Source organism: Numenius arquata, chromosome 23 (assembly GCF_964106895.1).
Source record: "Numenius arquata chromosome 23, bNumArq3.hap1.1, whole genome shotgun sequence".
In the NCBI taxonomy this organism is placed as follows: domain Eukaryota; kingdom Metazoa; phylum Chordata; class Aves; order Charadriiformes; family Scolopacidae; genus Numenius; species Numenius arquata.
This window is the reverse complement of record NC_133598.1, coordinates 7,772,241-7,798,751: the sequence shown is the minus strand read 5'-3', so window position 1 is coordinate 7,798,751 and position 26,511 is coordinate 7,772,241. Positions and strand designations below refer to the sequence as shown.

Below are 26,511 nucleotides of genomic sequence, written 5' to 3'. Positions count from 1 at the left end.
CGAGTTCCAACCCCCCTGCCTTGGGCAGGGACACCTCCACTAGAGCAGGTTGCTCAAAGCCCCATCCAGCCTGGCCTTAAACATTTCCAGGGATGGGGCATCCACAGCTTCCCTGGGCAACCTGTTCCAGTGCCTCACCACCCTCACAGGAAAGAATTTCTTCCTAATATCTAATCTAAATCTCCCCTCTTCCGATTTAAAACCATTACCCCTTGTCCTGTCACTACACTTCCTGACCAAGAGTCCCTCTCCGGCTCTCCTGTAGGCTCCCTTCAGATATTGGAAGGCTGCTGTGAGGTCTCCCCGGAGCCTTCTCTTCTCCAGGCTGAAATGGCGGGGAGAAATGGACCAAGGACCCTGCGGGGACTCGCTGCCCGGCCGGACCCCCCAACCCCACCCCCTTGGGCGACTCCTTACCCCGCTGGAGCAGAGACAGGAGCAGGCAGCAGAGGAGCTGCGCCCCGCGGAGCATCCTCCCACCACTGGCACCGCTGCCACCGCGCTGGGGGTGCTGCACGGGGGCATTTATCCCACTCCCAACCCCCCAAAAACTCCCGAGCCAATGCCCGGGAAGGTCGGGGAGGGGAAGGGACGGGACGGGACGGGACACCGGGCTGACTCAGCGATAAGGCATCAGATGGATGCGGGATGCGGGATGCAGGCATGGCGGACCCCGCTCGTCCGTCCCCTCCTCCCGGCAGCGCGGAGACCCCCAACCCCCGTCCGGGAGGGGGGAACCGGAGGGGAAGAACCGGTGCCGCTTCCTTGCCGGCCCCCGCCCCGGCGGGGGGGGACCTTGCGCGCCCCCGGCCCGACCGGGACCTGTCCGGTCCCCCCGACCGGGACCTGTCGGGCCGAGGGCGCGCAGGGTCCCCCTCCGCCGGGGCGGGGGCGTGGCCACATCGCGGAGGGGGCGTGTCCTGTGGTTAGGGCCAGCCCCCGCAGCGCGAAGGCGGGCTCTGGAGGGGGGGCGTGGCCTCAGCGCGAAAGGGGCGTGGCCATCGCGGGGCGTGGCGCGGCTGCGCAGGGGCGCGCGGCCTGGCGTCTCCTCCCCCCCTCCCCCTACTCTCCCGGCCCCCCCCCCCCCCCCCGAAACCTGGCGCGATGGCCGAGGAGTGAGTACGGGACCGGGAGGGGGGAGAGAATCACCGGAGGGGGCCCCGTGGAACCGGGGGGGACCGGGGAGGGGGTGGGGGAGCGGCCGCTTAGGGCCTTACTGGACGGGGGGGGGAGGGGGTGGCGCTGGGGTGCCCCGCTGCCAGCCCGGCCGCGGAAGGGTGGGGGGGGGGTACCGGAGCCGCCGTATCCCCCGGTGGCGTGTGACAGAGCGAACCCCCCACGGGGTGTCTCGGAGGTCCGTTTTGCTGCCCACGGGGGCTGGGGGTGGGCTGGGGGGGGGGGCGGTAAGAGCGCCCGGAGCCCGGCCAGGCCCCCCTCCCCGGCTCGTCAGGGCGCTTTGAGCCGTGGTTGTTCCGTAAATAGAGCAGATTTACGCAGTTATTTTTGGGTTTTTTTCCCCAGTTAAAGTCTACGACGCGTTTAAAACCCACAGGGGCGGGTTTTTTTTTCCTGACAGCGCCCGTTCACGGCACCCAGCTCTCCCCCCACTCGCTATTTGTTCTTCCCGTACTTTTGTAGGAAAATGGAAATCGCCGCTCCTCCCACATCGAAGTGCATCATCTACTGGAAAAGAAAAGTCAAGTCTGAATACATGCGTCTCCGGCAGCTGAAGAGGTTCCAGGCGAACATGGGCGCGAAGGTGAGGACGCGGTCGCTGGAGCCGGCGTCTCCCGAGGGCTTGGCTCCAGCCGCCATCGGACGGGCCCCGCGAACCCCTCCGTGGCGTTTGAGCTGAGGATGGATGAGTCGGAAGAGATCCCCCCTCTGCCCTCGCTCCGTCCTTAGCCCCGAGCCCTGCAGCCTCCGCTGGCTAGCTGGTGCAGAACCGCAGCAGGGGACTCCTTTCGCTCCTTCCCTGTGGTGTCTCCCCCCGGAGCCCCCCGCCGTGCTGCGGCTCTCGGGACACTGTCACGCTGCTCTCGGCCAGTGGGATTTGGGAGAGGGCGGCTGGGATCAGGAGCTGTCAAAACCCACTGGCTGTCGGGTTGATTTTCAGCACAATTTTGTACCAACGCTGAGTTTAATTAGAGTTCCTTCTAATGAGAATCGCCGATTTGGAATGCTCTGACCCGCATACCTTTTGATACTTGAAACACAATCTCGGGGGGGGGGGTTTAGTGTTCTCAACATGATTTCTTAAATTTTGAGTGTCGCTTTCTCTCATTCCAGGCTCTGTTTGTGGCCAACTTTGCCAAGGTTCATGAAAAGACTCAGATTCTGAACGAGGACTGGAAGAAGCTGCGGGTGCAGCCGGTGCAGCTGATGAAGCCCGTCAGCGGGCACCCCTTCCTCAAGCAGGTCTGGCAGGGAGAGGGCTCGGCAGCCACAAGCGTGGGCTGGAGCAGGGCTTTGCGGGGGCACGGGGCCGGTTTTCCTGTGTGCTGTCCTGTGTTGGCCTCAGGCCGTGCCTCACACCCTTCTGGGATGCAGAAATGGGGAAAAGAAACACCCCAAAGGCTTTTCCCATGAAGGAGCCCCAAAGAACAAGCGGGGGACTTTACTTGGTGTGTTTTGGAGTGCATCTTCCTCACTCCCTTCTCGTTGCTCTTTTCCAGTGTACTGTTGAGAGCATTTTCCCGGGATTTCCAAGCCAGACATTGTACATGAGGACCCTGAACACGGTGGCACTGGTGCCCATCATGTACTCCTGGTCCCCTCTTCAGCAGAATTTCATGGTACGTAGGAAGGTCCTGGTGCGATTAGCGTGTAATTGTTACGTGGCTGTGGGGTGGTTGTATCTTCCTCAGCCCACTTGTCTCAAGCGATGCCTGCTCATGAGATGACGGAAGGCATTGGTTTAGTTGCTTGTTGAATCACATAAAAGAGCCGTGTATCCACAGTCTCACACAGCTGGTCTCTCCTTTACACCTGCCCCCTTGATAGGGCCACCATTATTTCACAAGATTCGAGGTATAAATATTTTTTGGGGGGATTTTTCTTTTCTTCTTACGGCTTTTCTTCCTTTTTAAATACAGAGTTTTATTTCTTAGGCAGGCCCTGTCCTTTGTGACTGGCTTACCCTGCTGGTTGGGTTGTACGGATGCTGCTGAGGATCGGTTCCTCTCTCGTAGCCGTGCGGGGGGTGATTTAAATGCAGGTTTTGGTGTGATGTAGGTTAAACACGTAGGGGGGGTGTGTCTGGCCTGGCTCCTTGCCTGTCCTGGGCTGTGGAAGGGTTCCCGCGCCTGCAGGGCCCCCGGAGCCTCCTGTCATGGGCTGGGGAGCAGCGTGACACCGTCGGTGGTGCCATGGCAATGAGGGTCCAACATCCTCTCTCCCGTGGTTCATGCAAGAACGCTCCTCTCTCTCTTCCTCCGGGGAGCGAGTCACCAGTTTGCCTTTGGCTGTTCCAGCTCTGCTCAGCCTCCAGCACAATCTCTCTGATGTTTTTTGGCCGTTTATTGTTCTTGGCAATGTGTGCATTTTGGAGTTTCTGTGAGCCCTGGAGGCGCAGCTCTGCTCTTCTGAAGCAAATTGTGCTTTCGGGGGTCAGAGCTGTGCTGCTGGCGTGGGATAAGGGTGAAATGTCACTGATGGGACATGGGGAGCTGCTGGGGGGAGGCCGAACCCCTGCTTTGCCTGGTGCCGTCCCGGTGCGGAGCAGCCCCAGAGACGTCCTGGTTCTCTGAGTTGTGTCTGGTCTCTCCTCAGGTGGAGGATGAAACTGTTCTGTGCAATATCCCTTACATGGGAGACGAGGTGAAGGAGGAAGATGAAACGTTCATTGAAGAACTCATTAATAACTATGACGGGAAGGTTCATGGGGAGGAAGGTAACCTGGGAGCAGCCAGCACTGTCTACTCAGTCTCTTGCAAAGAACGTACCCAAGTAGTTAAGAAGTCAAAAGGTGGCAGCAGTAACCAGCTTTTCTGTGGGAGCTCCTAGAGCAGAAGATGAGGAGGGTGCCTGTTGTTCTGCTTTGCGAGGACGTGGTCCTGCCTTTTGACATCCCGTTCTGGGCCTGGGGCACTCAGGAGCCGATGCTCTTGTCCACAGTGGGGGTGACAGGGTGCTCCGGGATGCTGGAAAATCTGCTCGAGGTTGGGAGGAGCTCAGCAACCTCATTTCACTTGTGACCTTGGCCAAGGCTTTAATCAGTCTTCTCAGAAATGAAAAGGCAGCGTGTTTCCCTGCCCCATCATAAAACTCTGCCTGGGGGGAGGAAGGCAGTGGGAAACTGGTGTGGCCTGTCCTCGGGTGGCTAAAAATGATACACTACTCTTAGGGCTCTCTAGCATTAAAATCCCACCTATCCCTACAGAATTGAGGGAGATTTCTGGTTGCTGACGATGTTGTGTGGCTGACTTGTGGTTTACCACCACGAGGAGCGTGGGAGGCGATGACACTCCCACAAACTGGCTGACACCTCTGTGTTTCAGAAATGATTTCAGGGTCAGTCCTCATCAGCGACGCTGTCTTCCTGGAGCTAGTGAATGCCTTGAACCAGTACTCGGACGAGGAAGAGGAAGGACACAATGACTCTGAGGTTAAACAGGAGGATGGGAAAGAGGAGCTGCCGGTCACAAGGAAAAGAAAGCGAATTTCGGTGGAAGGTGGGTTTGGCCGCAGGAACTGGGGTTCCCTTGGTCACGATTCCCGCCGGCCCTGCCCGAGCAGCCGCCCACTGCTCTCTGCCATCGCTTGGTCACTGCTTTGTCACCAGGGGTGGGACCAGCTGAGCTGGTTCTGGTACCGTGGTCCAAAGCAGAAGGGAAATGGGTTGTTCTCACTGTCCCCTGCGGAGGGTGAGAAATCACCAGCTTGAAGTGTCCTGAGGAAGAATTTAGATGAGTCATGTGGAAAACCATTTCATGGTTAGATTAGCAAAGCAGCGGGGTGTTATCTGGGGGGGCTGTGGATTCTCTGCTCTCGGAGGCTTTAAAGTGCTGGTCTGGGAAGCATCTGCCAGTAGGTTTGTAGGTAGATCTGATCCTGCTGTAGGCCAGGGAGGGGGAACTCTTCAAATCCCTTCCAGACCCATTTTCCAGGGATTCGTGTCCCTCTTCCCTGCCCTGTGCCGCCTGGAGTTCTTGTTGCTCTGGTTTGTGGGGTTTTCATGTGTCCTGCATGACCTTAGGAATGCTGACTGGCAGTTTCATCTTTGTCTTTGGTTTATAGTGATAGGGGTGGCACAAACACCGGGAGCTTCCATAGATACAGAAAAGCACTGTCTGCAAATCCTTTCTTGGTAAAAACAGTAATAGTCCTTAAGAAACTGTTAGTACTTCCATCAACTTGTTACGCTTCTCTTGGAGTGGCAGAGTGTACTGTGTCTGGAAATGCTTTAGCCTGGTCGCAGGACAACAGGTTTATCTGTTGTGTATGGGATTACGTTTCTGTCTCTTAAAGCACAGTCCTGAACCGCCACTGGAGTCGCTCTCTCTGGAGGAAGGGATCACACGTTCACTCACACCCAGCCCCACTGAGGAATCGTGTCTCTGCTTTTTCTTAGGTAGCAAGAAGTGTTCAAAGAAGCGGTTTCCAAATGACATGATATTCACGGCTATTTCTTCCATGTTTCCTGAATACGGCTTCCCGGATGACATGAAAGAGAGGTAGCAGATCTCTGCTTGTCCGTTACCTGCCTCAGCAACAGCTGAGGTCTGTGTTTGGGAAGGCGGCTCTGAGCAGAAGGCAGAGCTCGTTGGCTGCCGGCACCGTGAGCAGAGGGGGTTGTGAGCCTTGGAGCTTTAGTTCAGCCTCAGGGTACCTGGGACGGAGTCCTGCTGGCCCAGATTGCAATGTAGCTGTGGAAAACGTCCCGAATTAGGGAAGCGGGCACATCTGGGGGTGTTTCTGTTTGTTCACAGGTACCGGGAGCTGACAGAGGTGTCGGACCCGAACGTGCTGCCGCCGCAGTGCACCCCCAACATCGACGGGCCCTGCGCCAAGTCGGTGCAGCGGGAGCAGTCCCTGCACTCCTTCCACACCCTCTTCTGCCGCCGGTGCTTCAAATACGACTGCTTTCTGCATCGTAAGTGCAGCCTCGGCCGGACGCTTCCCTAGAGCCCTTTTCTCCTCCTTTTTCCTCGGTGCTTCATTCCCTGCCCGCCTTGCTTTGGTGTCTGTGCCGTGGGCTTTAGTGGGCACTGCCTGCCCGGAGCTGCCGAGCAGCCTTGGGAGCTGAGGGGTGCCCAGAAGCCTTTTGTAAAGACGGCTCTGCTCAAACGGATGGCAAACGGACCCGCGTGGCCATCCCCTCTCGCCATGGCTCAGCACACCACCTCCCAGCCTCCTGGCAGCGAGTGCCAGAAACGCTGCCGCCGCCAGACTTTGCTCTTGCTTTGCAGAAGCTCATCAGGGAAAGGCTTGAATCTTTCACTGCCAAAGTCTGGACTTGCCCCTGTCTTTTGTTGCTTCACTGGAACCTACAGCTTCGTCTTAGTCACGTTCCTGCGGTTTGTCCTGCCAAAGCCTTTTGGATATTGAGTAGCTGCTGGACCTGCTGATTCCCAGGTCTCAGGGCTTCTTTGGAAAGTCACAGGACTCTTTCCAGTGAATTATTTATTAAAAGATATAATATTAAGATCACGTGGTCTTTTTGTTTCAGTCTGAAAGCAGATCTTTTTCCTTTGGCCTCTCCTTGCCCAGTGTCTCCTGGAGCTGCTGGGTCCCCGTCAGGAGTTGGAGCGGGGCTGGCCGGGACCTCCTGCCCCTTGGTCCCTGCTGCCAGGGACCCGCTGGGGCTCTGGCTGGCCACCACTGAGCCCCTGCTGTCCCTGTCCCCTGCAGCGTGGGGGGAGACCCTTGGAGGGCACTAATAATAAAGATAACTATTATTTTTTCAGCTTTTCATGCTACTCCTAATGTGTACAAACGAAAGAATAGAGAGACCAAGATCGAGCCAGACCCTTGTGGAGCAGACTGTTTCCTCTGGCTGGTAGGTTTCTGCGTCGCTGCTTTTGAAACCCCAAGAGAAGTGGCCTGGTCAACCCTGCTCTGGAGAACTCTGTGGGTCCTTTTCACAACCTAAATGATTTTTCAGAATTAGTTCTAACCCTCATTGGATTCAGGGGAGCATGAATCCAAATACAGACCTTACCAGATCTTACCAAATTTCCAACAAAGACTAATTTCATAGCTAGCAGATGGGAAATTGTGGGGACAAGTGACTTCTGTGGCCTCAGTGCAGGTTCAGAATGCTGAGGAAGGAGTCTGGCGCATGTGGGGAAGGCTCAAACTATTTTTAAATGGTCTTTCAGGAGTCCATCCTACCTGCGTTGCTGGGGATGGAGCTGCGGATGGGGAGAGCTGGTGCTTGGTGGGGTCGGAGCTGGTCGGCTGCTGCGACACAGGGGGTCCCAGAGGCTGTGGGGCTGGGGCAGGGGGAGAGGCCGGGCGAACTCATTGCCAGGGCAAGGGGCAGGGGAGTGGAGGGGCCGGGGAGCCTCTCCCCACCTGGCAGCGGTGCCGAGGGGAGCAAAGCTGGCAGGGCCTTGGCACTTGCCAAAGTGACTTCTCTGGGTGGTGGCAGGGCTTGTCCCAGGGCCTGTGGAGAAGCCTTTCTGCGTTCCCTGGTCATCTGCCACCCGCCTTGTCTTCTGCTCTGATTGCAGGAAGGAGCCAAGGAGTTCGCTGCGCTGCACAACCCCAGGTCCAAGTGCTCGGGCCGGCGCCGCCGCCGGCACCACATGGTGGGTGCTTCCTGCTCAAACACCCCAGCCTCCTCCATCGCCGAGACCCGGGAGGGCGACAGTGACCGAGACACGGGCAACGAGTGGGCCTCCAGCTCCTCGGGTACGATGCCAGCCCAGACCCACTTCCTCCGTGAGCAGTAAGGATGGCGGCTCCGCGCGGCTGGGGCTCTAAGTGGCTCGGAGTCAGCAAACGGAGTCGGGGTTTCCAGCTGGCCTTAAACAAACACACGGGACACAGGGTCCTGCCCTCGCTGCTGTGGGATCCTTGTCCGCCCCCAGGAATGGTGCCAGGCAAAGCGAGAGCTTCTCTGGGACCTGCAAAGCCCAGAGCCCCCATCTCAGGGCGCCTTGCCCGGCTGTGCCGAGGATGGTGTCCCTGGCGGGGGGCTTCTCTGTGGCGAGCGCTTCCTTGGGGCCGCAGACGAGCACCGAGTGCTCCTGCCATGTTGGGTGTGGCCAGGACAGAGTGAGTTCCCGGGGGCAGAGGTGTCCCATACATCTGAGTCCTCTCTCGGGAGGAAGAGGAGAGGAGAGAGCAGCTTCCTCATCCTTGGCCTCTCTGGCGCTGCTGTCCTGGTCAGGGGTCTCTGTCCCAGACCAGCCCTGGGCGGGAGGTGACACAGTGGCTCTGGTGCTGCGAGGGGCCAATGCCACCGTCCCAACGGGTGCCGGTGCAGGGCTGCCAGGAGGCATGGGGCCTGCGAGGCAATATCGGACACTGCCAGGGGCCACTGCCCTTGGGAGCCGCCATGGCAGGGGGTCGCTCACATGTTGTGTTTGGCTTAACCCCTGCTGTTCCTGCCAGAGGCCAACTCCCGCTGCCAGACCCCCACCAAGCAGAAGCTGAGCCCGGCCTCCTCCCAGCTCTTCGCTGTGGAGACGCCACAGGAGCCCGTTGAGTGGACAGGAGCCGAGGAGTCTCTCTTCCGTGTCTTCCACGGGACGTACTTCAACAACTTCTGCTCCATTGCCAGGCTGTTGGGGACCAAGACCTGCAAGCAGGTGGGTGCCGGGAGGGAAGGGAGCGAAGGGAGGCCTCGGCCGCTGCTTGACAGTTGTTTTTCCTTCTCTGCCACAAACCGCCCAGAGGAATGTGTTGCATCAACACTCTGTGGCATTGGGTGTTGTTATTTTGCAGTTCTGCTGCTGTTTGCAGAACGAGCCCCCATGTGCTGGAGTGCTGCTGGCTCTCTCCAGGGAACCCTCCCTGGGCCAGGCGCTCTGTTTCCCAGGCATGAGGCAACGGCACCCGCGGCCAGTGAAATGGGGCAGAACTGCCCACTTACTGGTCCCAGGGCTGGAGCGCTCTGTGTGTGCTTGCTTGTGCTCTCTGTTTATGCTTTAGATAAAAACAACTTGAGTACACTGAACTTTATTCTTCTTTCTGCTTCTGTTCTTTGGTAGGTCTTTCAGTTCGCAGTGAAAGAATCACTTATAACGAAACTGCCAACGAACGAATTAATGAATCCATCCCAGAAGAAGAAAAGGAAGCACAGGCAAGTGTTGGACAAGCTTGTTTTGTTCTTAAAATGCAACCAGATCCACTGCTTTCTGTGCCAACGCATTCCTGGTAATCCCCATCTGGCTCCCATCTGCGCGTGTCCCGCTGTTGCACGGGGTGGATGGTGCCGCACGGACGCTGGCCCCGGCCTCTCCCTGCGCTGCCGCCCTGGCGGGGGGCTCTGTGGCCCCAGCGCAGCCCGAGGGGGGCATCATGGTGCTGCAGGGCCTTACCATCTTCCCGGCAGCAGCCATGGCCTCGGCTCCCTGGCTTACAGACTGCTCTCGTGTGCTGATCCCAGCGTGCCCAGTATTATTCTGGCTCTGGCATTTGCTTTAAATAACTCATGCTGTAGCTGTGTCGTTCTCTTCGTCCTCTGCGTTGCGTCCGGCTGGTGGTTATTAATGCATGAAGCTGCCAGGCGGCCCCGCTGGCGGTGCTGAGCAGCCATGGCCGGCCCTCCCTGCCGGCGTCCTGTGCGTCCCCTCAGACCCCCTGCTTCTCTTCCAGGCTCTGGGCTGCCCACTGCAGGAAGATCCAGCTGAAGAAAGGTAGCGTTTGCCATGGTTGCCTCACGCCAGGTTTGCGTGGCCGCTGGCCCGCGGGATGGCGGTGCCATGGGAATGGTGGCCCTGCCGGTGCTCTCGAGGCTGTGCCTGCGGTCTGGCTCAGCCGGCAGGGAGGAGGGGGTCTGGCCAGCAGCCCTGCTGTAGAACGGGCTGTTTGGGGCAGAGCAGACGTGTCTGTGGGTTGGTAACCACAGCCGTGGGGCTGCAGGAGCTGGGTGCTGCCGGGCTCCCTGCCCTCTGCAGGCAGACGGGGAGCCGGCACCTTCCCTGCCCCAGAGCCCCAGCCAGGCTGCTTTTAATTGTTTCTGCAACGAGCAGCTTCTAATCTGGGCGTTTCTCCTCTTCTTCTAGATAATTCACCCACCCAGGTGTACAACTACCAGCCCTGTGACCACCCCGAGCACCCCTGCGACAGCTCCTGCCCCTGCATCATGACTCAAAACTTCTGTGAGAAGTTCTGCCAGTGCAACCCTGACTGTAAGGAGAAACTGGGACGGTGGGGCAGGGGAGCAGCCAGCTGTCAGGGACCGTGGGGCAGGGGAGCAGCAGGAGGGCGCGGAGCTGGGCCTTGCTGGAGGCACGCTTTATTCCTGCGTTTGCTGTTCTCTCCATCTGCAGCAGTTTGGTTAGCAGTCTGCTCAAGGCCAAAGGAAACTGTTCCGTGCTGCCCTGTGACTCTCAGCAGCTGAGAGACGTGCTCTTGTTAGAGAATGCTCGTCTGCGTGTCTGTATCCACCATCAACAACCGTGGGAGGTGCTGCTGGTTCCCTGTGAGCGGGATTTGTGGCCAGCAGTTGGGCTGGGAGTTGGGTCACTGCTCTGCCATGGCTGCTTTTCCTCTCTGGGCTTCACTCCCAGCTCTGCAATGGAGATGACTGCACTTGCCCACATCAGTGGGGCTTTTGAGGGTGGATTCATTAAGGGTTGAGACACAGCTTGGGGCTGGAAGGACTACAGGGTGACGGGGAGCCAGCTCGGGCTCCAAGATCCTCTGTACTGATCTGTTACGCTTATATTATCCAAGTTGTTTATTTTCAAACTGCGCATAATTAGTCCCAAGAGGCAGATCAGCGTCTCCAGCCACGCAGACGGGGAGGACCCTGTGCAGGGTCCATGCTCTTGGGGTGAGCCTGGCTCAAAGCTCCCCAGCTCCCTGAGTGTTTCTGTGACCTGCTCCCAGCTCCCGGGTGCCCGGGCTGCCCCACCGTGGCTCCTTGTGTTCTTTGGGGGACAGGAAGGTCTGGGGCCTCCTGCCCCTGCTGCCCAGCGCAGAGCGGGTGTACAGTTCTCTTAGCCGGGTGGTGGTCGGGCAGGGTGGCCCTTGGCCACAGGCTCAGTTCTGACCTGCCGGGGGGAGACTAGGCTCTGGGAGAGCTTCTGTGTTCCTGGGGGCTGGAAAACCTCCCAGGGCCAACCTGCAGGCTGTGTCGCTGCAGGTCAGAACCGCTTCCCAGGCTGCCGCTGCAAGACCCAGTGCAACACCAAGCAGTGCCCGTGCTACCTGGCCGTGCGGGAGTGCGACCCCGACCTCTGCCTGACCTGCGGCGCCTCCGAGCACTGGGACTGCAAGGTGGTCTCCTGCAAGAACTGCAGCATCCAGCGCGGCCTCAAAAAGGTACTGGTGGCAGTGTGGCTCGGGAGCGGTGGCAGGGGGCTGCCTCAGGGTAGGGTCGATAAAGAGCGAGAGGGTGAGCGAGCCACCCATGGCTCCCCGGGTGACGAGGTCGGGAAGAGAAACTGCTCTGCCTCAGGCTTCTGCAGCGCTTAATCTGGAGTATGGATTGTGGATGTGAAAATCAGGGAATGGGAGTCAGACGAGGAAGGGTGAGAGCAAGGGAGTGTAAAAAGTGATTCCTGAGAAAGGTTGGGTCTTGGATTCTGCTGGTCAGGACAAGGGACTGCAGGTGAAAAAGACCGAAATTCACAGAAGGGTGCAAATTAGTGGGTGTCGAGTAATGTTCAGCTGCAGGCTAATGGTGCTGCGACCTGTAACGGTGCCACAGCTCTGCAGAGAGCTGTGTGTCACCCCAGACCAGGGAATGCTGGACAGACACTGGCTCCACTTTGCTCCTCGGGGTTACTCGGCCCCAAGATGCTGGGACTCGGAGTGTGGCACCTGGCACAGCACGGCTGTTCCTGGGCACTGCCGTAACCCCGGTGTGTGCCACTGTGCTGGGAGGAGGAGAGCTCTTCTCTGGTGCTTTCTGGGGTGCCTGGTGCTCGGGGGTGATCTCTGTGTGCCGGGGGCGGTGGGTCTGCCAACTGTAACCCTCCCCTTTTTCACCTTTGCTCCAGCATTTGTTGCTGGCACCGTCGGATGTTGCCGGCTGGGGGACTTTCATCAAGGAGTCTGTGCAGAAGAACGAGTTCATCTCCGAGTACTGTGGCGAGGTGAGCGCTGCTGCCCGTGCTGGGGCTGCCCTGCTGTCCTGGCAGGCTGCGGTCAGGGGGCACTGCTCCAGCGGGGACTGAGAGCCTTCCCCAGCCCGGCCCTGGCCACGGCTCCTTCTGACTGGGTTTGGAGATTGAGTCTTGCACCACTTTGGGAACCGTCTCAGTCCCCAGGGCCCCCTGTTGTGGATGTGCTGCTCCCAGGGAGCCCAGCTCCTGTCTGCCCTTCCTGGGGAGCCCTGGGGAGATGCCACCGTGGGTGAGAGGGTGGGAGGTTTTCTGGGAGGTGGGGGAGCTTCTCGCAGCGATCCTCGTCGTGCCCCTGGTGCTGGGTCTCTCAAGGCCGTTCTCTTCCTCCAGCTCATCTCGCAGGACGAGGCTGACCGTCGAGGAAAGGTCTATGACAAGTATATGTCCAGCTTCCTCTTCAACCTCAATAACGGTAACTCACCTGCAGCTTCCAGGGCTGGAGGGGACTTGGGCTTCCCTGCTGGGGGCTGGTGGCCGGGCAGGTGGTCTCAGCTTGTCTGTCGCCTGAGTGGCCTGTCTTCACAACACAGTTTTCTTCTTTTTTTTTTTTCTTAATAGATTTTGTTGTTGATGCCACCCGCAAAGGAAATAAAATCCGCTTTGCTAATCACTCAGTGAACCCCAATTGCTACGCCAAAGGTGAGCTATCCCTGCCCCATCACATCTCGGTGAGGGAGGGTTCTCTGGGTCCTGCTCAGCTCTGGGATTGCAGCGGGGTCCCCAGGGTTCCCAGTCGCCCTGAGCCTGGGGGAGCAGCAGAACTTCACAGACCTGGACAAAGTCTCCTCCTCCTCCCTGCAGCAGATCACGCTCCTGTTGATGAGGGTTCTGCAGTGGCCCTGGCCTCGGAGGAGAGAGGCTGGAGCTCCCTGGGGAGTGCCTGTCCCTGCTGGGGGGTGCTCAGGTACCCAGGGCACTGTGACCCCAGCGGCCAGCAGGTGGTCAGGCAGGGCCAACGTGCTGTGAGACCTCCCAGCCTGAGCTGGAGCCACACGTCTCTGATGCTGTCTCTCTGGTTGCAGTTGTGATGGTGAATGGAGACCACCGGATAGGGATCTTCGCCAAGAGGGCCATCCAGGCAGGAGAGGAGCTCTTCTTTGACTACAGGTACCCTGGGGCTAGTGACGGGGACAGGGTGAGCCCATGTTCCACGCCCACGTTTGTGGGGAGCGCAGGAGCCGTTGCACCAGCTACGACTTTCCTGTCTCGCAGGTACAGCCAGGCAGACGCCCTGAAGTACGTGGGCATAGAGAGGGAGACGGATGTCATCTAGGCTGCACAGGGCGTCCCCAGCACACCTTCTGCTGCACCTCGTGAGCGATGCCATGTTTGCTTCACGCTGACATGACTGCTGCTGTCCCCGCTGCTGCCTGTGTCACAAGCGCTGCTTCCCATCCAGACGCCCAGAGGGACTCGGGGCAGGAGTGAGTGGCTGCTGCCTGGGGGGCAGCTTGGCCAGCCCCCGGCCAGGGCAGGCTCGGGACCAGCTCTGAGGCTGGAGGGGGCCCATGGACCAAGGCAACTGGGGCTTGGAGGAGAGCTGTGGTGCAGGAGGAGGGACAGCCACAAATTCTCGGTCTCTCCATTTCCTGCCAAGGGCTGGAAGAACAAGAGCGAGCGAGGTACCGCCCGCACCGAGAGCCAGGGCACGGCAGGGGGGCAGAGGGGCTGGCGGTCCCCTGTCTCCGGGGATAGGCTCCGGTCTTGGGTGCTGACTCTTGCTGCCTGTTCTGTCCTGTTGAGGACAGTGATGGGGTTGGAAGCCATAGGGAAGTGGCCAGAGTGGTGACCAGGCCCCAAGCTGCTGTCACTGAGGCTCTGTTTCCCCTTTGCCCCCACTGGCAGGGGGACGGGGACCGCCTGGCCATGGCTGGCACGGCACAAAACCTGGGGTGGGCAGAGCAGCACTATGCAAAAAGTCACTTTGGGTAGGGACGCCACTGAGCTGGGTGGGGACAATGTTATGGGGGTGCTGCTGCAAGCACGAGTCCAGAGGCAGCAGGAACCATGAGCCCTTCCAGCCTGCGGTGTTCTCTCGTGGCTGGGGGGCTCCTGCCCATCCCCAGCTGCCTGGCACATCTGAGACTGGTGTGTGGATGCTTCTGTGGGGCAGCTTTGGAGCTGCAGGGGGGGCACCCTGCTGACTGGCTGGGGCTGCACCCAGAGGGGGAGACGGGGCTCAGCCACCCCCTCTCCAGGCAGGAGCTTCATGACCATGCGGCACTGGAGCTGGTTCCTCCACGCTCCCCTCAGCACAGTCCCCATGGGAGCGGCAGGGGCTCTGGGGGGCGGTCGGGCACTGCAGGAGCCAGCAGAGCGGGTCCCCTCAGCAGGGAGAGCCTTTTGGGCTACAGGACTCGTTGGATGTTGCTGTGCTGAGGTTTGGGGGGGCTCCTCAGAAACCTGCCGAGGGGTTTCTGACACTGGTCCTGGCCCTGGGGATAAAGGGGAAATGTGGCAGGGGGAGGTTTGGCTTTAGCACCCCATGCAAAAAGAAAAAGAAAAAAGCACTTTAAACTATTCCTTCTCAGCCAGCAGCTGGGCCTGGGTACCGCTCTGGGGGTGGGGGCACTGCAGACGGCCGCCATCCCCCAGCAGCGCCTTCGCAGGGACATTGCGCCTGGGCTGGGACAGGGCAGTTGGGATGGGGGGGTCTTCTCTGAGCAGGGCCTGGGGTGGCCCGAAGGACAGGGCTGTCCCCTGAGCCAGGTACACTGCCGAGGGTCCGTCCCGGTGCTGGGTGCCGGAGGGTGCTCAGGATGGCATGAGGAGCCCTGGGGCGCCAGAGCCCCTCACCCCCTTTGGGGATGGTGGGCAATATTTGTCCAGGGGCACCGCTCGGAGGGGAGCAGCGCTGGGCCCTTGTCCTGCTCCCCTGGTGTCTGGGGGCTCCCGGGGCGCCCGTCCCAGTGCGTGGTCCGGGAATGCAGAGAGGTCCGTGCCTTTCCCAGCCTCCCACTGTGGCAGGCAAGGCTGTCCGTCCGTCTGTCCTTCCTGCTGTCCGTGATGCCCTCCCAGGGCTCAGGGGGTTTTGGGTCTGTCTGGAGCAGCGCTTGTATCCCGGCACCTGCCTGAGCCCCCCTCCCCATCGCCTCCGTCCCCCCAGCCCCGCTCTCGGCTCAGCGTCCTCCGCCACTTTGGCCATATCTGCACTATGCCAGGCTTCTGTCTGTGGTTTGTTGACGGTGAATAATAATGCACTTTAAAAATAGTGTGGCTTGTAGCCTTTGTCACAATAAAGTGGTAGTGACCATCCTCCCATGGATTGCTGGCCTCTGTCACCCCCTGGAGCAGCCGGCAGCAGCACGGTCCCTGCCTGTCCCCTGCCCGTCCCCTGCCTGTCCCCTGCCCGTCCCCTGCCTGCTGTGGGCTCAGCCCAGCTGAGGTGAGGGAGAGCAGGACGTGCTCATGTGTGTACGAGTGTGGCAGTGGGATGAGCTGCATCCAGCCCCAGCTCTCTGCATCCTGCATCCGGGATCAGGAATTGCCGTTGTTCACGCCGGTCCCTCCCCAGGCTGAGGGGCTGCTCCCCCCGTGCACCCAGGCTGCTGAAGCGAAGGCTGGGGAGTGTCAAACACCGTCATTCTGCCTTTATTTGAGTATCTTCACATCTCATTCAACAAAAACAGGTTTTCTAAAAATAAAGTGCCCAGTGGAGCCAGGCCTTTGGGTAGATAAATGCATTTCTGTAACATCGTCTTACCACAATACAGCGAGTGAACAGGAGCTTTCCCTGGGCTGGAGGTAATTGGCAGGACGGGCACCTCGTACAGAGAAGTAGCAAACTACAGACCACGTACCACGACACGCGGAACGTAACACCCGACAGCAGCTTCCGTTTGGATTTTTATACAAACCGATAGAATAAAAAAATCAGAGTGTAGTAGAATCTCCAGCAACAAAAATGGTAGAAAGGATCCGTACCTGATTGTATGAAAGCAGCATCTCAGCAAAGTGCGGTGGCCTCATGCGCGGCAGCAGCGGCCGTCGCTGGCAGGGCAGGGTATTGCTCGGGGTGCCCCGGGGGTCCCGCGGGGCCGGGCAGCGCGTGGCGTCCGTCGTGGCTCTGGCGAAGCGAGCGAAGCAGCAGGGCATCTACGCGGCGCTAAGGGGGTGTTCGGGGCGCTCCCCTCGGGGAGGGTGGGGGTGCTGCCCAGCCCGGGGGTCCCCGCCAGAGGCAGGGCAGGATTTGGCAGCTGGTGGGAGGCAGCAGCGGGGGCTGCCGGCCAGCCCAAGGCGAGCGGGGCTGGGGCTCGGCGGGTCACAGCCACGCTCTGGGGCCGGGTCGGCGGTGGCCGCGGGGCAGAGCGTGCGGCCGGTGTGGTACGGTCTGGCCCGCAGGCAGGTGTTGGCAGTTCAGGTGTGCTCGGCCCTTTGGTCCCGCGACGCTGGCTCATCCCCGGGTGGCTCCCAGGGCTGCGGGGGCTGCGAGCCCGTCCCACCCCCCCAGCCCCGCTAGTCCGCTTTGGGCTCCTCCAGGATCTGGGGCAGGTTCTGGTCCTTGCGCGTCGAGAGCGGTTTGGCAGCGCTGCCGTAGTCCTGGATGGCCTTGGGCTCGTTGGTGTGGTAGGAGCCCTTGTAGCGGTGGTAGTAGAAATACAGCAGCACCAGCACTCCCCCGATCAGCAGGAGCAGGAAGGTCACAACTGCAGGGGGAGGCGGCAGTGAGGGGCTGGGGAGGGGGTGCAGGGCCAGGGCAGGGGTGGAGGTGGGGGGACACCGGCCGGGGGCTTCACTTACACCCGATGATGATCCCGATCCAGCCGTCGTCATGCACGTGGGGGAACTCTGTGGAGACAGAGCGGGCAGCTGAGGGGGTCTCGCACTGGAGCACCCCCTCCGCAGGTGACACTCACCAGGGGGCTCCCTCCCCTCTGGGGTCCCACCACAGCACCTACCTGTGCCCATGTACCAGGGGTCCATCTCGGGGGGGATGAGGATGGTGGTGAGGGGGAGCATGGAGGCGCAGCTCGACTCCACCAGCTCCCCCCGGATGCTGTAGGGCCGCACGGGGCTGGTGGGGCGGAAGATGGCTTTGAGGGGGACGAGGGTGTTGAACTTCACCCCTGAGAGGCAGCCTGAGAAGCCGGGCGTGTTGTAGCGCTGGATCTCGGGGTCGATCACGCCGGTCTCTGTGGGGGCACAGAAGGAGAAGGCTCATCCACCACAGAGGGCGAGGACCCTGCTGGGCGGAGGAGACCCCGGCGATCCCAGCATGGGAGGGGGTGGCCGAGGGCAGGACCCCACTCACCCATCACGCGCCCCAGGTACAGGTTTTTGGGGGAGTCCAGCTTGCTGTCCACAAACAGGGAGAACTGCTGCTCCATCACAGGCAGATAGTCCACCTGGGAGATGGGCACACAGTGTCAGTGCCTGCTGATCCTCCTCCTGCCACCCTGCCCGTGTCCCCCCCAACCTGCCCCCCTGCCCTGCAGCCCCATACCTGGGTGTACAGCGTGCGGTGCAGGCGGGTGATGTTGACGCGGTGGGGCCTCCCATCTGTCACCGGTTTGGTGGTGAGGGCGAAGACGTAGGGGCTGGTGCCCAGCTGGTAGCGCAGCTGCAGGCTCCCTGCGGGCAGAGTGGGGCTGTCGGCGGGGTCTCAGCTCTTGGCACCAGCCGCCCCCTCCATAGGGCAGGGTCCCGTCTGGCCCCAGCACCCAGGGAGGTCCCGCAGGCTCTCAGTGAGCCCCGGGAAGGGGAGCCCTGCCCTCACCATCATCCTTGATGAGCACGGCCATGTAGTCCTTGACGAAGGAGCTGACGTAGAGCAGCACAGCAGGCGCTGAGGTGGTGCTGAAGCTGAAGCTGACCTCCTCGCTGGTGAGGTTGTAGCCGGGCAGGGGCTCCCAGGGGCTGCTGATGATGCTGGCGAACTCGCGGGCGGCGTAGAGCGACATGGGCAGGATGTTGTACCGTATCCAGGTGCCCTCCTCGAAGTATCCGCCAATGTCTGGGGGGAGGGACGCACAGGATGACAGGAGCACCGGCTCATCTCCCCAGTCCTGGCCCAGGGGGGGGTCCCCACTGTTGATGTTGACAACCACAGCCACTCACCGTGGTTGCAGAAAGGCCCATCGAAGGCGGAGATGCTGCAGTTGCAGCTGTAATGGCTGTAGCGCTCGACACAGAGCCCGCTGTTCTGGCAAGGCACCGGCGGGTCCTGGCAGTGGCCGGTGCAGTTGACCCGAACGCCCTCTGTCTCGTTGGCCTTGCCCTCCAGGTTGAGGGTCACCCCGTTCATCCGCAGCGCCCGCAGGCACCCCAGGAACGGGCGCATCTTGTGCTCCGCCGCGCCTGCAGCAGGGACGAGGCTCAGCACCCGGCGGCAGGTGGGGACCAGGGGACGTTGGGACGGGGCCGGGGGGTCTCACCGACGTAGAGGGGCCTGTCGAAGTCCAGGCGGACAAAGCTCTGCGGGGGGGCTGGCCGTACCACCCAGGGCAGCTTGTCCACCCGCAGCCGCGCCAGCTTGACGTTGAGCTCAGCCTTCACCTGGTGCCACTCGTCGTCGTTCCAGGGCACCACCGACCGCACTGTCAGGTTCTCATCCCCGTTCCCGATGTCATAGGCAAACACCACGTCCCTGGTGGCTGCAGGGACATGGTGTCGGGAGGAGTCCCCGGTCCTGCTGCCCGCCATGTCCTGACACCCCCCACACGCCCGTACTGTTGAGCTCAACGCGGATGTAGTTTCGGGTGCCGGGGTTCTCCAGGAAGACACCGGAGGGGGCGGTGGTCTTGAAGTAGAAGGAGATGTCGAGGCTGTGGTTGGCCTGGAAGGTGGGGAAGAGCAGGGCTGCGCCCCTGTTGAAGGAGATGGTGTTCCAGGTGTTGCCTGTGGGGAGCAGGAGGGGCAGTGAGGGATGGGCATGGACCCTCCATGGGACCCCTGTGGGCAGGGGACCCCCCCGCAGGTCTGGTCACTCACGGTCTCCATAGCAGCGCAGAGGCCCCAGCAGGAACTGGGCTTCAGAGCCGGAGCGGTTGGTGTCTCCCACCACAACCTGGGTGACGGGCAGGTGGTCCACGAAGGTCAGCAGACCCTTGTCTGTCCTCCTGCAAACGGCGTGTGCATCGGGGGGGGGGAGGCGTGAGGGGCTTCTGCCCCTTCACCAGCCTGCACCTCCGGTGACCCCCCTTCCTGAACCCCACATCCTGTGCCCCCCTGTGCCCCTTATGCCCGCCGCCCCCCCGCTCACCACAGTGCGTGGTCGGCATCACAGTTGCAGAAGTACTTGGGGTCGGCGCAGTTCTTGTCCAGCCCGCAGGCGCAGCGCTGGATGCCTGGCCGCGAGCCCCCCCAGTAGTAGTGCCGCTCGTCATGCCGGCCCATCCAGAAGCTGAAAGGCAGCCCGGCTGCGGGCACAGGGCGGGGTGAAGATATGGCCCCACGGCGTGGCCCCACAGCGCAGCCCCACGGCACAGCCCCACTCCCCCCGGCGCTCACAGGGGGTGTTGAGCAGGCGGGAGCTGTAGCAGTGGAGCTCGATGCGCTGCTCGCAGTACTCGGAGGCGTTTGCCAGTGCCGAGACCTCGGCCCACGAGGCGTTCCAGTACTCCACGGCCCCCAGGTAGGGCTGGTCCACACTGGAGCCTGTCACCCGTGTAGCGTAGTGGCGGTTGTGCCGGATGATGGTCCATGCTCTGTCCTCTGGGGGGAGGGAGGGGAGCTGTTAGGACCAGCCCCCCGGGGCACCCTGGCTCTCTCCATCCTGCTCCAGCCATCAGGGTGCCCAGGGGCACTGGGCAGAGGGACCCCTGCACCCTCCTGCCACCCCCACCTCGGATGTCACAGTACACGGTGAAGGGCTTGAGCGGCCCGCTGCCGTCCGGGTCGATGGTGTAGTTCCCTGAGGTTTTCCCGCTGACCCGGTAAGCGTCGCACGACTCCTTGTAAAGGGCTGGAAGAGGAAAAGGGGGCTGGGGTCAGCGCGAGGGGGGCACCAGGCAGCAGGAGGAGCTGCAGGTGCCCATCCTGCCCCCACCCACGAGGTCCCAGGCTCACATTTGTGGCAGGTCTCCCCCTTGTACCCCGTCAGGTCACAGATGCACATGAAGTCGTCCCAGGACTGGATGCAGCGGCCGTCGTGCTCGCATAGGTTGGGGGTGCACCTGAGGGTGCAGGGAGCTCCTGTCCTGGCACCAGCACAGCCCCCTGGCCCCTGCCCACTCCCAGCCCGTGCCCCCACCCTGACCGATACCTGTCCGTGATGCCACAGACGTTGAAGTACACGTTGAAGTACTGCGCCAGCCGGTGCAGCACCAGCAGCTCCACATCCACGGGCTGCATGTCCACGTTCAGCATCTGCAGGCAGCCGTGGAAGGCCGTCTGATTTGACCGGCAGCCAGTGACCGAGGCTGGTTTGGGGCAGCCTGCAAGGCACAGCAGGGTTAGCGGCCCCCGGGCACCCATGACCCCGGCCCCCGACCCGCCGCCCACCTCCAAAGAAGTACTGGCTGCCGGTGCGGAGCTGGAAGGGGTGCGCCACCCGAAATTCAGCGCCATCATCATCATCAATGGTCACCACGGCTGAGCCGTCCCGTGCCACCAGCTGCACCGAGTGCCAGAAGCCATCGTTCAGGCGATGCCCTGCGCAGGGAGAGGAGGTGTCGTGGGGAGGCACCACCACACACCTGGCCCCCGGCCCCACGGCGGCTCCCCAGCCCACCTGCGGCAAACTCCAGCTTCTTTTTGCCGGGTTGGGTGATGGTGACATTGATCTGCCCCTCGCTCAGCACCACCTCCAGGGAGCCTAGGCGGTCGGCAAAGCTGGTGTAGAGCAGGAGCCCGGCGGTGTCCCAGGAGCGGAAGCGGAAGCTGACGGCCAGGCGGTTCCTCCGCGGGATCCCCGGCACCCGCACATAGTTGTTGATGCCAGCAAAGGTGATGGGGTTGTTCAGCTGGTCCTGGCAGTAGTGGCCCACGCTGCCCTGGGGGCGACCATGGGAGGCAGTGAGAAAGGGGATGTTCCTGCAGCAGGGAGACACCCCCCCATCCCCACAGCCCGGCCCCGATTGCCCCCGCTCGATCCCGTCGCCTGGCAGTGCTGGGCGCCCTGGGCCAGGGATGACCTCGTGCGGTCGATGCAGCGCCGCTCGGCTGAGCACAGCTGCTGCCCAGCCTCGTGTCACCCCACAGTGAGGGGCGAGCCTGGGACCGGAGAAGGGGTCACCCCACAGTGGGGCTGAGGACTCCACACCCCCACAGCAGGAACAGGACCCCCGGGGAAGGGGCCACCCCCCAGACTGGACCTCGAAGCGGATGTTGGGTCTCCGGTGCCGGGCCAGGTCAGCGATGTTGACCCCGTTGAAGATGATGTTCTCCACGCAGCCCCGGAAGTTTTGCCGGTAGGTGAGGTGCTGCTTGTCCTGGTCGATCACCCCCCCGAAGAAGAGCTGGGGGGCAGAGGGAGGGAGTCAGCCCCTCAGGGGGGCACACTGTGGGTCAGTGTCCTGGCAGCTTGATCCCACTGCACCCACCTCGGTGTCGAGGTCAAGCTGGTCGAAGGTGCCGCGGCAGCGGAAGCGTTTCACCTCCCCATCCAGCGTCAGGTTGACGTGGTGGCCAAAGCGCTCGATGTGCAGCGAGTGCCAGTGCTGGTCGTCCAGGAGGCTGCCCACCATCACCGTCGTGTGGCCCTCAGTGGCATGCAGCGGGCTGCTGCCTGGGGATGGGCAACCTCAGCTGGCAGCCCCCCAGCCATGCGCCCCCCAACCCCCCGGCCCCGGCTCACCTAAGCTGATGTGCAGGTAGAGCTGGGCCTGCTTGAGCTCCACTGTGATGTAGTCACCCTGCGAGCCCTCCCCGTGCATCAGCACCCCATCCTGCTCCAGCGTCTTGAAGTTGAAGGAGATGTCATCCTCGAGGGTGCTGATCCTCTTGGCCCGGAAGCGGTAGGAGATGGCATCATCCCCGTCGAAGTAGAGCACATGGGACCCTGGGGAGAGCAGAGCGGCTCCAGCCACGTCACTGCCCACAGCAGCAGGCACCCTGGCACAGGGAACACTCCTTTCTGCTGTGCTTTGTGCCAGAGCTAATGACTGCAGGCTGCTTAGACACAATCCCCTCTGGGAAAGGGATTTCCAGGCATGCCAGAGCCAGGAGCTGGCCCTCTGCCACGTGGGTGGCTGGGCCAGGGTCCCACCCCGCACAGGGCTGCTGGAGCCCCTGGGCTGGGTACTCACGGTAGGGGCAGCCATAGAGGCCCAGGCGCAGCCCGATCTTCCCCCGCGGGTTCCAGGCCACTGGGATGATGCGGATGTAGCGTGCAAGGATGGGGTAGTGCAGGTCGTGCCGCACCACCCCGCTCTCGTTCACGTTCCCAAAGAACGTCTGGGGACAAAGGGGGCCATCAGCACCTCACTCAGGTCTGGGGGGTCTCTGCTCCCCCCAGGGGACCCCGTCCCGTGGGCACCCCCCTACCCAGTTGCTGCCCTGCTGGAAGAAGGGTTTCCAGCTGGTGGGGTGGTCTGCAAAGAGCACGATGTAGCGCGTCAGCCAGTCGTAGGTGTTGAAGGTCCCCTGCGTGGCCACCGCATTGATCCGGTGCTTCTGCATCAGGTCGATCTGGAGCCAGGGCTGTTTGTCCTGGGGGTCGGGGGACCAGCCACTGGTGCCTGTGGGGAGAGCGGCCACAAACTGGCACCCAGTGGCTCCCAGCTGGGTGGGGGCTGCCTGCTTGGCCCCACCACACCAGGAGGGCTACAGGGCTCTCCCCCACCCCCAAGGATGCTGAGGTGGGCACCCAAAGACCCCTCATCCTCGTGCGAGGCAAGAGCTTGCCAGGGACACCCCCTGACCGCAGCCCCCCCACCCTGTCTGCACCCCAGTCCCGCGGGGGACTCACTGTGCAGCCGGGCAAAGCTGGCCGAGTAGAAGATGTTGTATCTGGAGGAGGCCCCGATGGACGAGGAGTAGAGGGGAGCAACGAGCTCATCGTAGCAGGGTCCTGCAGGGAGAGCGGGGCTGTCTGCCGAGCTCGGGGCGCTGAATTGGGCGGTGTCCCCGCGGCGGCCCCCCCGGCCCGGCCCTGCAGACCCCGCCGGCTCTGGGGACCCTGTGGGCTGTGGGGACCCTGCAGACCCTGGGGACCCTGCGGGCTCCGCGGCGCGGCGGGTCCGGCTCCCGCTCTCCCCTCCCACTGCAGCGGAGCTGACACACCTCTGCGGGCCCCGCCGCCCGCACCAGCCGCCTCCGCACTGACGTGGGCGCCGGGACCCCCCTCGCCACGCCCCGCCCCGCCCGGGCAGGGTCCCGCCTGGGGGGCCGTGCAAACCCCGCCGGCATCCGCAGAGGACCCCCCCGCAGGGTCTCCCCGGCCCGGTCGGACGGAGCCCGGGGAGCCACAGGAGCGTTTGCTGCACCCCCAGTCCTCACTGCGGGCCAAGGGCAGCCGCGCTGCGCCCATGCTGCATCACCCCCTGCCCGCATCGGCCCCTGCCCGCATCACCCCCTGCTGCATCACCCCCTGCCCGCATCACCCCCTGCCCGCATCGGCCCCTGCCCGCATCACCCCCTGCTGCATCACCCCCTGCCCGCATCGGCCCCTGCTGCATCACCCCCTGCCCGCATCACCTCCTGCCCGCATCGCCCCCTGCTGCATCACGCCCTGTCCGCATCGGCCCCTGCCCGCATCACCCCCGTCTCCATCCCCCGCAGCCAGCGGGTCCCGGGGCCACCCCGGCCCTGGGGGAAGGGGCCAAGCGCCCCGGCTCAGAGGGGCCGCGGGGAGCTGCTCGGTGAGGCCAGGGCCTGGCGGGTCCCCGTCGCCGTGCCCGGGCAGCCGCCCCCCGCTCCCTCCCGCCCCGGGCCCCGCCCGCTGCAGCCCCGCGGTGCGGCGGCGCTGGCCGAGGTGCTGGCGGGGCCCGGCCCATCCCGCGGGGCTGCCCGGGAACGGGGACGGGGGCAGGCCGAGGGTGCCGGGGCCCGAACCCCCTCCCCGGTATGGATACGGGCCCGCGGCGGGCGCGGGGATGCGACGCAGTGGGGCGGATGCTCGGGGCACCCTTGGGCATCCCCGGGCATCCCGGATTCCCCGGGCCCCCGGAGGCTCCGGGCGGTTGCGGTGCCGCCGGCGGGAGGTGGGGGGGGGGCTGCGGCGCGGCGGCCCGGGGCAGGGGGCGGGGGGGGCGCCGGGCGCCCGTGTCCGGCGGTGACCTTGGGGACGACGAGGACCGGAGCGCCCGTGGATTACGGGGGATGCCCGGGAGAACAGGGGTCCCGGGGGCGGCTCGGGGGGCTGAGGCGGCTCGGGGGTGCGGGGTCGGGGCGGCAGGCGCAGTCCCGCACTGCGGAGCGGCCGCTCCCGGGGATGCGGCCCCACTTACGTGCGAGGCAGCCGGGGCCGGGGCTCAGGAGGCCGGTGCAGGCGGCGAGCAGGAGCCCGAGGAGGCGGCGAGCGCCCATGCTGGAGCGGCCCGAGCGCCCTCGGCGCCGCCGCTCCCGGTGCTGCAGCCGCGCGGCGGAGCGGGGCCGGCGGCTCCGCCCACGGGGCGGATGGGGGCGGTGGCGGGGACGGCCCAGGGAACCGGGAAGGAGGGTGCGGGGGCCGGGCTGGGTGCAGCGCAGAGCCCCGGCCCCCGCGAGGGATGTTCCCGCCTCCCCCCGGTTCCCCCGGTGCTTGGCGCCGGGGGGGGTCAGAGCTGCCCTCGGTGGGCTCGGGGCGGGGGTGCGCGGGCAGAGCGGGGCACGGGGCGCAGGACGTGGGGCGGACGCGAGTGGGGCCGTGCAGGAGCACCCCGGGCATCCCCGACTCCCGCGCAGCACCCGGCTCTCGCCGTGCCCCGACCCCCGCCGGGCCGGGCAGCGCAGCCCCCCCGCAGACCCGCGGCGGCAGCGGCAGCGCGGGGGGGCGGGAGCGGTGCCCCGCAGCAGATGTGGCGGCGGTTTGTAATCAAGCTGCAGATTAAGGCCTGCGGGTTTTGGGGTCGCCGGTCTCCAGCGGTGCAGAAGACGGGATTTAGCCTGTCCCTGTTCCCAAACATCCCCAGACGCCCACGGAGGGGCCGGGGGGGCTGGCAGCCGCGTGGCCTACATACGCTGCCTGCCCCCACAGGCCCCCCGGTGCTCTGTGTCCCCCTGGCCCTGCAGGGAGTCCCTCTTTCCCCGGAGCCCTGAGCCCGGCCCCGAGCGACCGGGATGCACCGGCTCCGGGTGCTGGGCAGGAGCTCGGTGCGGGCAGCTCCCACCAGGCCGGCAGCGGCGGGCCAGGCACCGGGCAGCGGCAGGCACCGGGCAGCGTAGTTGCCACCTGCGAGCAGCGGGTGCCGGGACCGCTTCCTGCGCAGGCAGAGCCAGCGCCGGGGCCGGCGGGCGAAAGAGGGAACAGAAAGCCCCAGGTGCGGCGGGGCAGCCGGCGGCACACCGGGAGTTCTGATACCGGGAGCTGGAGCCGTGTGCCGGGACCGTGGGCACCAGCCCTCCTGTGCCCCAGATCTTCGCAGCACCTGCGGGTCTGTCCCCGGGAGAGACACAGCCCCAGCTTTATCAGCTGGCCTTACCCTGACACTCCAGGGATGCTGCCTGCTCTGACCACTGCTCCACGTCCCATCCCTGGGCTGTGAGGGCCTCAGTGGGGCCACACAGGATCCCTGCTCTGCACCCACTACTGGCCACAGGGCCAGCATTGGCCTCGTGACCCTCCTCTCTCCCCTTCCCCCAGGATGCAGGGTGCTGGATGGCACCTCGAGGGCCGGCACAGAGCAGAGGTCTGCAGCTAGTGTCCTTGCACTGCAGAAAGAGCATGGGAGGGGGAGAGACCCTCCAGCAGAGCCCTGGGGACACCTCGGGACCCAGTCCTGCTCCAGCCCCACAGCGAGCTCCTGGGGCCGGCAGAGACCCTGCCTGCTCCCAGCGCCCAGCTGGAGGCAGCGGGAGGGACGAGGACAGAACTGGGATAAGTCACAGCAAAGACGGCTGTGGCGGGGAGAAAGGGGGATTGAGGGATTACTGCGGCAAGCAGCCAAAAGTCCATTAAAGCCGGGGATCAATCTGCTCCCCCCCTGGGGAGAGGAAAGTGGGGCCTCTGCCCCACAGGAACTAATCTGGTCCTTAATGAGGAACTGGGAATTTTGTTGTCAACAACCAGCAACATGCCTGCCCAGCGCTGCAGGGGCACAGCGGCACAGGGGCATGAGGGCACGGGGCTGAGGGGGTGCAGGGGTGCAGAGAAGGGCTGAGACCCTTGGACAGGGAGGGTGCCCTGCACCAGCAGCTGCCCCAGATCCACGTTTCCCATCAGAACGAGACGTTCCTGGACTGG

General features: G+C 63.2%; 2 protein-coding genes across 4 annotated transcripts; one reads left to right on the top strand and one right to left on the bottom strand.

Annotated features, from left to right (window-relative positions):
• Positions 1 to 1,006: 1,006 nt before the first annotated feature.
• EZH1 (enhancer of zeste 1 polycomb repressive complex 2 subunit) lies at positions 1,007 to 15,497 on the top strand. Of its 3 annotated transcripts, XM_074162801.1 has the most exons (20): positions 1,007 to 1,115; positions 1,639 to 1,759; positions 2,290 to 2,418; positions 2,676 to 2,795; positions 3,772 to 3,892; positions 4,500 to 4,673; positions 5,573 to 5,675; positions 5,931 to 6,094; positions 6,909 to 7,000; positions 7,677 to 7,857; positions 8,563 to 8,759; positions 9,162 to 9,253; positions 9,769 to 9,809; positions 10,179 to 10,304; positions 11,264 to 11,442; positions 12,123 to 12,218; positions 12,579 to 12,660; positions 12,807 to 12,887; positions 13,271 to 13,355; positions 13,461 to 15,497. In XM_074162801.1, the coding sequence occupies exons 1-20, from the start codon at positions 1,105 to 1,107 to the stop codon at positions 13,519 to 13,521; spliced, it is 2,256 nt and encodes a 751-aa protein (XP_074018902.1). In that variant the 5' UTR covers positions 1,007 to 1,104; the 3' UTR covers positions 13,522 to 15,497. The 3 variants fall into 3 exon arrangements, with proteins under 3 accessions (XP_074018902.1, XP_074018903.1, XP_074018904.1); XM_074162802.1 differs by lacking the exon at positions 1,007 to 1,115 and having other exon boundaries at positions 1,643 to 1,759; positions 2,290 to 2,391; XM_074162803.1 differs by lacking the exons at positions 1,007 to 1,115; positions 2,676 to 2,795 and having other exon boundaries at positions 1,643 to 1,759.
• Positions 15,498 to 16,703: 1,206 nt separating this feature from the next.
• Positions 16,704 to 24,656, bottom strand: CNTNAP1 (contactin associated protein 1). Its single transcript, XM_074162799.1, has 24 exons — positions 24,578 to 24,656; positions 23,098 to 23,199; positions 22,674 to 22,867; positions 22,436 to 22,583; positions 21,985 to 22,188; positions 21,731 to 21,915; positions 21,503 to 21,646; positions 20,920 to 21,181; positions 20,691 to 20,840; positions 20,452 to 20,623; positions 20,256 to 20,362; positions 20,032 to 20,151; positions 19,698 to 19,901; positions 19,450 to 19,606; positions 19,179 to 19,306; positions 18,918 to 19,085; positions 18,623 to 18,841; positions 18,306 to 18,545; positions 17,965 to 18,201; positions 17,692 to 17,819; positions 17,500 to 17,593; positions 17,147 to 17,380; positions 16,989 to 17,036; positions 16,704 to 16,894 (listed from the first exon to the last, which is right to left on the bottom strand). Exons 1-24 carry the CDS (start codon positions 24,654 to 24,656, stop codon positions 16,704 to 16,706), a joined length of 3,915 nt encoding a protein of 1,304 aa, XP_074018900.1.
• Between the last annotated feature and the right edge of the window lie 1,855 nt (positions 24,657 to 26,511).

What these genes read in the sequence shown, in the direction of transcription:
- EZH1 (XM_074162801.1), top strand. An exon ending in GGACCAAGACCTGCAAGCAG is followed by an intron (nt 8,760 to 9,161) that starts GTGGGTGCCGGG and finishes GTTCTTTGGTAG; the next exon opens with GTCTTTCAGTTCGCAGTGAA. An exon ending in CTGCCAGTGCAACCCTGACT is followed by an intron (nt 10,305 to 11,263) that starts GTAAGGAGAAAC and finishes GTGTCGCTGCAG; the next exon opens with GTCAGAACCGCTTCCCAGGC.
- CNTNAP1 (XM_074162799.1), bottom strand. Translation starts at nt 24,656, where the DNA reads ATGGGCGCTCGCCGCCTCCTCGGGCTCCTGCTCGCCGCCTGCACCGGC. An exon ending in CAGCTTTGCCCGGCTGCACA is followed by an intron (nt 22,868 to 23,097) that starts GTGAGTCCCCCG and finishes CTCTCCCCACAG; the next exon opens with GCACCAGTGGCTGGTCCCCC. An exon ending in TGGGCCTTTCTGCAACCACG is followed by an intron (nt 18,202 to 18,305) that starts GTGAGTGGCTGT and finishes CCCTCCCCCCAG; the next exon opens with ACATTGGCGGATACTTCGAG.